General features: G+C 42.5%; 1 protein-coding gene across 1 annotated transcript in view; it reads left to right on the forward strand.

Moving 5' to 3' along the window:
- LOC141336342 (complement C3-like) overlaps window positions 1-12,597 on the forward strand; it is a 115,460-nt gene that overhangs the window by 32,951 nt on the left and 69,912 nt on the right. Inside the window, exons 23-29 of the mRNA XM_073841916.1 lie at window positions 133-216; window positions 2,175-2,378; window positions 2,480-2,555; window positions 2,712-2,871; window positions 4,799-4,894; window positions 4,984-5,140; window positions 5,230-5,393. Coding sequence (XP_073698017.1) covers window positions 133-216; window positions 2,175-2,378; window positions 2,480-2,555; window positions 2,712-2,871; window positions 4,799-4,894; window positions 4,984-5,140; window positions 5,230-5,393 — 941 coding nt within the window. The remainder of the gene's footprint in view (window positions 1-132; window positions 217-2,174; window positions 2,379-2,479; window positions 2,556-2,711; window positions 2,872-4,798; window positions 4,895-4,983; window positions 5,141-5,229; window positions 5,394-12,597) is intronic.

A 12,597-nucleotide genomic window follows, 5' to 3' on the forward strand; every position in this document is an offset into this window, starting at 1 on the left:
GTAAGTCGTGATTTGAAGTCGTGATTTACAAGCTCAAAAAACTGCCTGGAACACAGCATTAGTACTCACCAAATGTGTACAGAATGTGATCGGCACATCACTCATGTCTATTTCTCATCCCAAATGGAACAGGTGAAAAACCTATACTCCTCAAAGCCGAAATACCAGCTGATCAGGTTCCAGACACACCTGCTAACACGTATATATCAATTGCTGGTAAGGAAAAATATGTTTTCAATGAATGAGTGATTTTTTTGTTTTTATTTATTTTTTTCTAAGTAAATAGAGGTGAAGTCTATCTACAATCATAATGTCTATTTTTCATGTTTATAACAATGTTGCATCCTTCATGCATGGGGCTGGTTTGTAATAACTAATCACTGTTTTAATTTATGTATGTATTTATTTATTATCATTTGCTGCATCATCTGTTTGAGATACGGCACAGAGAGTTTGGAAATAAATAAAAAAAAGTTAGGGATTTTATTATAAATCACACTAGATATGCATTACACCTAAAGTATATCCAGATCCACACAGTAAATTCTCCGGTGTCAAATCAGGATGTGACACAAAAGCAGTGTTAGAGTTAATTAAGTACTTAAGTTGTTAATTAAGTGATTATTGAAGACACCTGATGATTACAAGCAGAATCACTGAATGTAAGAAGAAACACAAGAACTGCAACTGACTTCAAGCCACAGCCTTCAACTGAAAAGACTTGAAATCTCTTTCTATCATTAGTCTACAGTTCTGAGAATTAACAGGTTAAGATGGTGTTTCATTGAACATTTGGTTACCATTATGGTGATATAGTGATTAGTCTTTAGTTTGTAACTCTTGGCTATTGTTTGTAGTCTTTATAACAGTGTTTATGAAAAAAAAAAAAAAAAAAAAAAAAAAAAAAATATATATATATATATATATATATATATATATATTATAAAGAAAACCATGAACAAGAATGATCAGGTAATGTGGTTTACACTCTAAAAAATAAGCCTAGTCCCATCATTAACCAAAAGTGGTTGTACATTGTTAAAGAAGTCCTATTATGCTTTTTTTTACGTCTTTATTTTGTTTTGGGGGTGCACTAGAACATGCTCTCATGCTTGGTGGCTTGAAAAACATATATATATATATTTTTGCATAATTTACATTATTACAGTAGCTTTATCCCCAGCCTGGCAGAAATGGCTCAATTAGTTCTGGGCTTGATGAACGCCTGAAAAAACAAAATGTATTGTGATTGGTTAGCAGTCCCACTGCGTTGCAATTGGTGAACAGCTTAGACGCATTTCAGTCCAACCACGGCCCTTTCTAAAGTAGCAAGTTCATTGAACAACTGTTAGTGCAAGCTACATTAAAGTGATTCTTATGTTTTAAATATAATGATATTTTTCTTACTAAAACACATCGGTTCATGAAAGGAGGCTTTTATTGACTATTTATTATGGATCGATGCACTTGGACTTGTTTTGGACTTATGGAGAAAAACACCAGTTTATGCCATTCTAAAGTTTGGGAGTGCCAGGAATATTTTTAATATAGCTCTGATTGCATTTGTCTGAAAGAAGGAATTCATATACACCTAGGATACATGGAGGGTGAGTAAATAATACGCTACAGTAGTGTTGGTCCTTTCGTCAGCCTGCGAGATCACCGATACATGATATTATCATTATTGTGCTAATTTATTTAATTATTTACATGCACAAAACCAGCTCCACCATAAGGCTAGTGAAGCTATCTACACTGTATAATGAATAAATCTCTTACCACACATCACACACATCTACGACGTGGCAACCAGAGCAGTTTGCGGACACTTTAGTCAATGCTTGCATTTATACAAGCCACCCTGCGGATTGCTAAAGCATCCCAGAAGTGGCTGTCCATGCTGCATCACTAAAGTTTGGAGAATCCCCCACCTTGTCCCTCCCCACCCGCAAATGATTAAAATTTCCGTAGACATGATTTATTTGAATTGCATTCTAATGGACCGTGTTGTGACTTCTGTTGGTGAAAATAACTTATTTTGAAATTATTACTGATTGAGCTGTCAGTTTAAAAACCTACCCATCACATCAGTGTTGAAAGTGTTGCAGAAATGACAGCTCATTGTAACAAAGATCATTTAAAAACAACATTAAAAACTGCTTTTATCTCTACAGGTGAGGAAATCAGTCAGACAGTTGAACAGGCCATCAGTGGAGACTTCATGGGTAGCCTTATTACCCAACCCGGTGGATGTGGAGAACAGAACATGGTTGGTATGACTCTACCTGTCACTGCCACTCATTATCTGGACAGCACCAAACAGTGGGAGACTGTTGGCATTGAGCGTCGTAATGAAGCCATCAAACATATCAGCACAGGTGATTTAGATGCTCTCTTGGAAACTTCAGATCAAAAACAGATAATAAGCAAATAAATATAATACATTTTTTATTATTGTTATTATTTTTTTTGTATAAAGGTTATCAAACGCAGCTGAAGTACCGTAAAACAGATGGATCCTATGCTGCATATTTGGACAGGCCAAGTAGCACATGGTATTTTAATGTCAATCATTGTAATTAGTTTTATTTCCATTTCCAGTTTCCACTGTAATCATGTTTTATTATTGTTTTTTGGACGATTGGTAGTAAATTATTACTTTCTTTTTTTTTTTTCTTTTTTTTTTTTGCATTTGATTTTGTCCGTTTAAGGTTGACATCATATGTGGCCAAAGTCTTCGCCATGGCCAATAACCTTGTTACTATAGAGGAAAATGTGATATGTAGCGCCCTCCAGTGGCTGGTTCTCCACAAACAACTGCCAGACGGCTCCTTTAAAGAGGATTCAGCTGTGATGTCAACAGGGATGGTGGTAAGTTGAATGTCATTATGACAGACTGTATTGGGTGCCATAGAATGGAAAACTGTATTTACCCTGGCATAGTTGAATTATAACAGTTCAGTACATGGACATGACCATGGTTTCCTCCTCCTTATATGAATCTGGTGTTTGCAAAGCACCCCTGAAAAACAGGTCAATCCTAACATAACGACTTTTACGTAATAGTCGCGATTGCTAATAGTTACGCCCCCAACATTTGCATAGCTCAATCATCAGATGATCTCCAGATAGGCTACTGTGAAAATACAAAACGAGGACAATAAATGTTATGTTCCTGGTTGTGCAGGAGATTTTAAATTAAGGGATGGGTTGGTGTTTGCAACTTACTCAGGAAGGCAAGGAAAACAAAAAATGCGTTCTAATAAAATAAGGCGAGGCACTGAAGGTCACGATTAGCTTCTTGCTAGCACTAGCCTGTTACATTGCAGTACATAAGATTTCACTTACCACATAAACAGAGTAAGGAAAGATGACTGCACGGATGATGGCGAATGATTTGCAGATCCTGCTCACTGCTGACAGCATCTAAACTTGTCAAATGTGGTAAGTACTGCCTGTAGTATAACGTTACACAGAGCACGTGCAATCACCGATCTCAAAAGTGAAACTAAAAAGTTATTCTGCATTCAAAATGGCAGTTTCAATGCCCCGAATATTAATAGCGGCTCAAGCTCAGTAATTAAATATATATTTCCTCCATGTGTTTCTTTACTGCTGTGAGAGCGAGCCGCTCTGTGAAACAGCCAATCAGAGCAGAGCTCATCATTATTATTCATGAACCTTCCAAATAAGGTACTAACAGACCATTTCATTCTAGGGACAATAAATGGACCTGTGAAACCATTTCTGGAGAATTTTTCACCCTTTCCTATGTCATATGCCTTCTATGTAAATATCAGAGTACAATTTAAAATATTCTATCAATGCATTCTATGGCACCTTTAAACTCATCTGTAGAGGAGAACAGGAATGGAAGTTAGCAGTAGAGCTACATTAAGCAACTAGATGAAAAAAACGTTTGTCAAGACAAGTTTAACTTGGACTTGTAAGCTGGACTAGCATGTTGCTGACATGGATAGTATGTTACTAGCATGTTAGCATGATTAGTAAGTTACTAGCAAGAGGTTAGCATGATTAGCAAGTTACTATCATGTTGTTAGCATGATCAGCATGCCACTAGCATTTGTTAGCACATTTCTAGCATGATTAACATTTTAGAAGTATATTGTTAGCATCATTTGCATGTAACTAATATGATTTTATCATGATTAACATGTTGCTAATTTGTTGCTAGCATGTTTCTAGCATGATTAGCATGTTACTAGTATGTTGATAGCATGATTTTATCATGATTAACATTTTATTAGCATGTTGCTAGCATGATTCTAACATAATTAGCATGTTTCTAACATGATAATCATGTTACTAGCATGCTGCTAGCATGATTTTATCATGATAAGCGTTTTAGTAACATGTTAGCATGTTTAGTAAGTTTCTAGCATGTCCACGGCAAAATACAGTTACAACACAGGTACAGATACGTTGTAAATTGATAATTCCATTTGTTTAACTATGGTTTACATGTAATTTCCGTGACATAATTCAAGATAAATCCTTTAATCTTACTACTGGAACTGTCCGTTTCAAATGAGTGTTAAACAGCAAGCAAACTATGCAAAAACTATGCAAAAGCGCTCCGTCCAGTGCATTTAGTGTCCGAATTCACTCACTCATTTTCATTCACTCCTTCAAGTGGACTGTATGAGTGGAATTTAGGGAACAGTGAATGAGGGTATAGGGGGTGATTTCGGATACAGCCATCATGTTTCTAACTGATTTAATAATCAAACACCCATTTCTTTTGTGTGAAATTCTATTTGTTTGTACTTTATTCCAGGGTGGTGTAGAGGGCAGTAATGCAGATGCCTCTCTGACAGCTTTTGTTGTGATCGCCATGCAAGAGGGCAGAGAGATCTGTGCTAGATCAGTTGGTGTAAGTACAGTTCTCCACCATTGCATTTGCCAAAACAGTTGCATTTTTAGACTTCCTCTTGTGTTTGACCTCTTACACTCACTTCATAGAGTCTGCATGAAAGTATCAGGAGGGCTGTTTCTTTCTTGGAAGGTCGACTTCCACATCTGACCAATCCTTACGCTGTTGCGTTGACATCCTACGCCTTGGCCAATGAGAACAAACTCAATAAAGACATCTTGATGGAACATTCCAACCAACTAGAAGGTCAGTCAAGTGAACAAGTAATCGGAAAAAAATTACATTTTGAAACAGTACTCATTCCTGTTTCTATGGATGTTTTGTGTTTGAAACAGCCGGTCGGTCCTGGACTGTCCCTGGACAGCATTATCACTCACTAGAAGCGACGGCGTATGCTGTGCTGGCGCTTGTGAAGGCAAAAGACTTCGATAAAGCAGGACAGGCAGTGCACTGGCTGGCCAGACAACAGTCTCACAATGGAGGTTATGTCACCACACAGGTACACTAAAGGCCTGTTCACACCAAAAATAACGTAAATAAAAAATAAAATTGTTTCAAATTTAAGAGAATAGCAGAGTTCACACCAAAACTATAACGAAAATGATACAGGGCAATAATATCAGTGGGATCACTTTCAAATAACATGATTAGCATGTTTCTAGCATGATTAGCTAGTTGCTATCATGATTAGAATGTTGTTAGCATGATTTAACGACATCTACTGAGGACATCTACTGGTTGAAGTTGTGTAAATGCAACAAAAACAGACAGTTAGCGTTCACTGGTGTGGACACAAATATAGTTATCGTTATCACTCTTCCATGCTGAAAAAAACAGCATATGCTGGTTAGGTATGTTTTGGTTCTGGGATGCTGGTTTTAGCTGCTTTATGTTGGTCCTTTGCTGGTTAATGCTGGTCCTTTGCTGGTTTATGCTGGTCATGTTGCTGGTCAAGGGCTAGCATAAACCAGCAAAGGACCAGCATAAACCAGCAAAGGGCCAGCATAAACCAGCAAAGGACCAGCATAAACCAGCAAAGGGTCAGCATAAACCAGCAAAGGACCAGCATAAACCAGCAAAGGACCAGCATAAACCAGCAAAGGGCCAGCATAAACCATCAAAGGACCAGCATAAACCAGCAAAGGGCCAGAATAAACCAGCAAAAGGCCAGCATAAACCAGCAAAGGGTCAGCATAAACCAGCAAAGGGACAGCATAAACCAGCAAAGGGTCAGCATAAACCAGCAAAGGGCCAGAATAAACCAGCAAAAGGCCAGCATAAACCAGCAAAGGACCAGCATGAACCAGCAAAGGGCCAGCATAAACCAGCAAAGGGTCAGCATAAACCAGCAAAGGGTCAGCATAAACCAGCAAAGGACCAGCATAAACCAGCAAAGGGCCAGAATAAACCAGCAAAAGGCCAGCATAAACTAGCAAAGGACCAGCATAAACCAGCAAAGGGCCAGAATAAACCAGCAAAAGGCCAGCATAAACCAGCAAAGGGTCAGCATAAACCAGCAAAGGGTCAGCATAAACCAGCAAAGGGTCAGCATAAACCAGCAAAGGGACAGCATAAACCAGCAAAGGGTCAGCATAAACCAGCAAAGGGACAGCATAATTCAGCAAAGGGCCAGCATAAACCAGCAAAGGGCCAGCATAAACCAGCAAAGGGCCAGCATAAACCAGCAAAGGGCCAGAATAAACCAGCAAAAGGCCAGCATAAACCAGCAAAGGGTCAGCATAAACCAGCAAAGGGTCAGCATAAACCAGCAAAGGGCCAGCATAAACCAGCAAATGACCAGCATAAACCAGCAAAGGGCCAGCATAAACCAGCAAATGACCAGCATAAACCAGCAAAGGGCCAGCATAAACCAGCAAATGACCAGCATAAACCAGCAAAGGGCCAGCATAAACCAGCAAAAGGCCAGCATAAACCAGCAAAGGACCAGCATAAACCAGCAAAGGGTCAGCATAAACCAGCAAAGGGTCAGCATAAACCAGCAAAAGACCAGCATAAACCAGCAAATGACCAGCATAAACCAGCAAAGGGCCAGCATAAACCAGCAAATGACCAGCATAAACCAGCAAAGGGCCAGCATAAACCAGCAAATGACCAGCATAAACCAGCAAAGGGCCAGCATAAACCAGCAAAAGGCCAGCATAAACCAGCAAATGACCAGCATAAACCAGCAAAGGGCCAGCATAAACCAGCAAAAGGCCAGCATAAACCAGCAAAGGACCAGCATAAACCAGCAAAGGACCAGCATAAACCAACAAAGGGCCAGCATAAACCAGCAAAGGACCAGCATAAACCAGCAAAAGGCCAGCATAAACCAGCAAATGACCAGCATAAACCAGCAAAGGGCCAGCATAAACCAGCAAAAGGCCAGCATAAACCAGCAAAGGACCAACATAAACCAGCAAAGGACCAGCATAAACCAACAAAGGGCCAGCATAAACCAGCAAAGGACCAGCATAAACCAGCAAAGGGCCAGAATAAACCAGCAAAAGGCCAGCATAAACCAGCAAAGGACCAGCATGAACCAGCAAAGGGCCAGCATAAACCAGCAAAGGGTCAGCATAAACCAGCAAAGGGTCAGCATAAACCAGCAAAGGACCAGCATAAACCAGCAAAGGGCCAGAATAAACCAGCAAAAGGCCAGCATAAACTAGCAAAGGACCAGCATAAACCAGCAAAGGGCCAGAATAAACCAGCAAAAGGCCAGCATAAACCAGCAAAGGGTCAGCATAAACCAGCAAAGGGTCAGCATAAACCAGCAAAGGGTCAGCATAAACCAGCAAAGGGACAGCATAAATCAGCAAAGGGCCAGCATAAACCAGCAAAGGGCCAGCATAAACCAACAAAGCGTCAGCATAAAGAGCAAAGGACCAGCATAAACCAGCAAAGGGCAAGCATAAACCAGCAAAGGGCCATCATAAACCAGCAAATGACCATCTTAAACCAGCAAAGGGTCAGCATAAACCAGCAAATGACCAGCATAAACCAGCAAATGACCAGCATAAACCAGCAAAGGGCCAGCATAAACCAGCAAAGGGCCAGCATAAACCAGCAAAAGGCCAGCATAAACCAGCAAATGACCAGCATAAACCAGCAAAGGGCCAGCATAAACCAGCAAAAGGCCAGCATAAACCAGCAAAGGACCAGCATAAACCAGCAAAGGGTCAGCATAAACCAGCAAAGGGTCAGCATAAACCAGCAAATGGCCAGCATAAACCAGCAAATGACCAGCATAAACCAGCAAAGGGCCAGCATAAACCAGCAAATGACCAGCATAAACCAGCAAAGGGCCAGCATAAACCAGCAAAAGGCCAGCATAAACCAGCAAAGGACCAGCATAAACCAGCAAAGGGTCAGCATAAACCAGCAAAGGGTCAGCATAAACCAGCAAAAGGCCAGCATAAACCAGCAAAGGGTCAGCATAAACCAGCAAAGGGTCAGCATGAACCAGCAAATGACCAGCATAAACCAGCAAAGGGCAAGCATAAACCAGCAAAGGGCCATCATAAACCAGCAAATGACCATCTTAAACCAGCAAAGGGTCAGCATAAACCAGCAAATGACCAGCATAAACCAGCAAATGACCAGCATAAACCAGCAAAGGGCCAGCATAAACCAGCAAAGGGCCAGCATAAACCAGGAAAAGGCCAGCATAAACCAGCAAATGACCAGCATAAACCAGCAAAGGGCCAGCATAAACCAGCAAAAGGCCAGCATAAACCAGCAAAGGACCAGCATAAACCAGCAAAGGGTCAGCATAAACCAGCAAAGGGTCAGCATAAACCAGCAAAAGGCCAGCATAAACCAGCAAATGACCAGCATAAACCAGCAAAGGGCCAGCATAAACCAGCAAATGACCAGCATAAACCAGCAAAGGGCCAGCATAAACCAGCAAATGACCAGCATAAACCAGCAAAGGGCCAGCATAAACCAGCAAAAGGCCAGCATAAACCAGCAAAGGACCAGCATAAACCAGCAAAGGGTCAGCATAAACCAGCAAAGGGTCAGCATAAACCAGCAAAAGGCCAGCATAAACCAGCAAATGACCAGCATAAACCAGCAAAGGGCCAGCATAAACCAGCAAATGACCAGCATAAACCAGCAAAGGGCCAGCATAAACCAGCAAATGATCAGCATAAACCAGCAAAGGGCCAGCATAAACCAGCAAAAGGCCAGCATAAACCAGCAAATGACCAGCATAAACCAGCAAAGGGCCAGCATAAACCAGCAAAAGGCCAGCATAAACCAGCAGAGGACCAGCATAAACCAGCAAAAGGCCAGCATAAACCAGCAAAGGGTCAGCATAAACCAGCAAAGGGCCAGAATAAACCAGCAAAAGGCCAGCATAAACCAGCAAAGGGTCAGCATAAACCAGCAAAGGGTCAGCATAAACCAGCAAAGGGACAGCATAATTCAGCAAAGGGACAGCATAAACCAGCAAAGGATCAGCATAAACCAGCAAAGGGTCAGCATAAACCAGCAAAGGATCAGCATAAACCAGCAAAGGACCAGCATAAACCAGCAAAGGACCAGCATAAACCAACAAAGGGCCAGCATAAACCAGCAAAGGACCAGCATAAACCAGCAAAGGACCAGCATGAACCAGCAAAGGGCCAGCATAAACCAGCAAAGGGTCAGCATAAACCAGCAAAGGACCAGCATAAACCAGCAAAGGGCCAGAATAAACCAGCAAAAGGCCAGCATAAACTAGCAAAGGACCAGCATAAACCAGCAAAGGGCCAGAATAAACCAGCAAAAGGCCAGCATAAACCAGCAAAGGGTCAGCATAAACCAGCAAAGGGTAAGCATAAACCAGCAAAGGGCCAGAATAAACCAGCAAAGGGCCAGCATAAACCAGCAAATGACCAGCATAAACCAGCAAAGGGCCAGCATAAACCAGCAAAAGGCCAGCATAAACCAGCAAATGACCAGCATAAACCAGCAAAGGGCCAGCATAAACCAGCAAAAGGCCAGCATAAACCAGCAAAGGACCAGCATAAACCAGCAAAAGGCCAGCATAAACCAGCAAAGGGCCAGAATAAACCAGCAAAAGGCCAGCATAAACCAGCAAAGGACCAGCATAAACCAGCAAAGGACCAGCATAAACCAGCAAAGGGCCAGAATAAACCAGCAAAAGGCCAGCATAAACTAGCAAAGGACCAGCATAAACCAGCAAAGGGCCAGAATAAACCAGCAAAAGGCCAGCATAAACCAGCAAAGGGTCAGCATAAACCAGCAAAGGGTCAGCATAAACCAGCAAAGGGTCAGCATAAACCAGCAAAGGGACAGCATAATTCAGCAAAGGGCCAGCATAAACCAGCAAAGGGCCAGCATAAACCAACAAAGCGTCAGCATAAAGAGCAAAGGACCAGCATAAACCAGCAAAGGGCAAGCATAAACCAGCAAAGGGCCATCATAAACCAGCAAATGACCATCTTAAACCAGCAAAGGGTCAGCATAAACCAGCAAATGACCAGCATAAACCAGCAAATGACCAGCATAAACCAGCAAAGGGCCAGCATAAACCAGCAAAGGGTCAGCATAAACCAGCAAAGGACCAGCATAAACCAGCAAAGGGCCAGAATAAACCAGCAAAAGGACAGCATAAACTAGCAAAGGACCAGCATAAACCAGCAAAGGGCCAGAATAAACCAGCAAAAGGCCAGCATAAACCAGCAAAAGGCCAGCATAAACCAGCAAAGGGTCAGCATAAACCAGCAAAGGGTCAGCATAAACCAGCAAAGGGACAGCATAATTCAGCAAAGGGACAGCATAAACCAGCAAAGGATCAGCATAAACCAGCAAAGGGTCAGAATAAACCAGCAAAGGATCAGCATAAACCAGCAAAGGACCAGCATAAACCAGCAAAGGACCAGCATAAACCAACAAAGGGCCAGCATAAACCAGCAAAGGACCAGTATAAACCAGCAAAGGGCCAGAATAAACCAGCAAAAGGCCAGCATAAACCAGCAAAGGACCAGCATGAACCAGCAAAGGGCCAGCATAAACCAGCAAAGGGTCAGCATAAACCAGCAAAGGGTCAGCATAAACCAGCAAAGGACCAGCATAAACCAGCAAAGGGCCAGAATAAACCAGCAAAAGGCCAGCATTTAACTAGCAAAGGACCAGCATAAACCAGCAAAGGGCCAGAATAAACCAGCAAAAGGCCAGCATAAACCAGCAAAGGGTCAGCATAAACCAGCAAAGGGTCAGCATAAACCAGCAAAGGGTCAGCATAAACCAGCAAAGGGACAGCATAATTCAGCAAAGGGCCAGCATAAACCAGCAAAGGGCCAGCATAAACCAACAAAGCGTCAGCATAAAGAGCAAAGGACCAGCATAAACCAGCAAAGGGCAAGCATAAACCAGCAAAGGGCCATCATAAACCAGCAAATGACCATCTTAAACCAGCAAAGGGTCAGCATAAACCAGCAAATGACCAGCATAAACCAGCAAATGACCAGCATAAACCAGCAAAGGGCCAGCATAAACCAGCAAAGGGCCAGCATAAACCAGCAAAAGGCCAGCATAAACCAGCAAATGACCAGCATAAACCAGCAAAGGGCCAGCATAAACCAGCAAAAGGCCAGCATAAACCAGCAAAGGACCAGCATAAACCAGCAAAGGGTCAGCATAAACCAGCAAAGGGTCAGCATAAACCAGCAAATGGCCAGCATAAACCAGCAAATGACCAGCATAAACCAGCAAAGGGCCAGCATAAACCAGCAAATGACCAGCATAAACCAGCAAAGGGCCAGCATAAACCAGCAAAAGGCCAGCATAAACCAGCAAATGACCAGCATAAACCAGCAAAGGGTCAGCATGAACCAGCAAAGGGTCAGCATAAACCAGCAAAAGGCCAGCATAAACCAGCAAAGGGTCAGCATAAACCAGCAAAGGGTCAGCATGAACCAGCAAAGGGTCAGCATAAACCAGCAAAGGGCCAGCATAAACCAGCAAAGCGTCAGCATAAAGAGCAAAGGACCAGCATAAACCAGCAAAGGGCAAGCATAAACCAGCAAAGGGCCATCATAAACCAGCAAATGACCATCTTAAACCAGCAAAGGGTCAGCATAAACCAGCAAATGACCAGCATAAACCAGCAAAGGGCCAGCATAAACCAGCAAAGGGCCAGCATAAACCAGCAAAAGGCCAGCATAAACCAGCAAATGACCAGCATAAACCAGCAAAGGGCCAGCATAAACCAGCAAAAGGCCAGCATAAACCAGCAAAGGACCAGCATAAACCAGCAAAGGGTCAGCATAAACCAGCAAAGGGTCAGCATAAACCAGCAAAAGGCCAGCATAAACCAGCAAATGACCAGCATAAACCAGCAAAGGGCCAGCATAAACCAGCAAATGATCAGCATAAACCAGCAAAGGGCCAGCATAAACCAGCAAATGACCAGCATAAACCAGCAAAGGGCCAGCATAAACCAGCAAAAGGCCAGCATAAACCAGCAAAGGACCAGCATAAACCAGCAAAGGGTCAGCATAAACCAGCAAAGGGTCAGCATAAACCAGCAAAAGGCCAGCATAAACCAGCAAATGACCAGCATAAACCAGCAAAGGGCCAGCATAAACCAGCAAATGACCAGCATAAACCAGCAAAGGGCCAGCATAAACCAGCAAATGACCAGCATAAACCAGCAAAGGGCCAGCATAAACCAGCAAAAGGCCAGCATA

The sequence above is a fragment of the Garra rufa genome, chromosome 6, assembly GCF_049309525.1.
Source record: "Garra rufa chromosome 6, GarRuf1.0, whole genome shotgun sequence".
Lineage (NCBI taxonomy): Eukaryota > Metazoa > Chordata > Actinopteri > Cypriniformes > Cyprinidae > Garra > Garra rufa.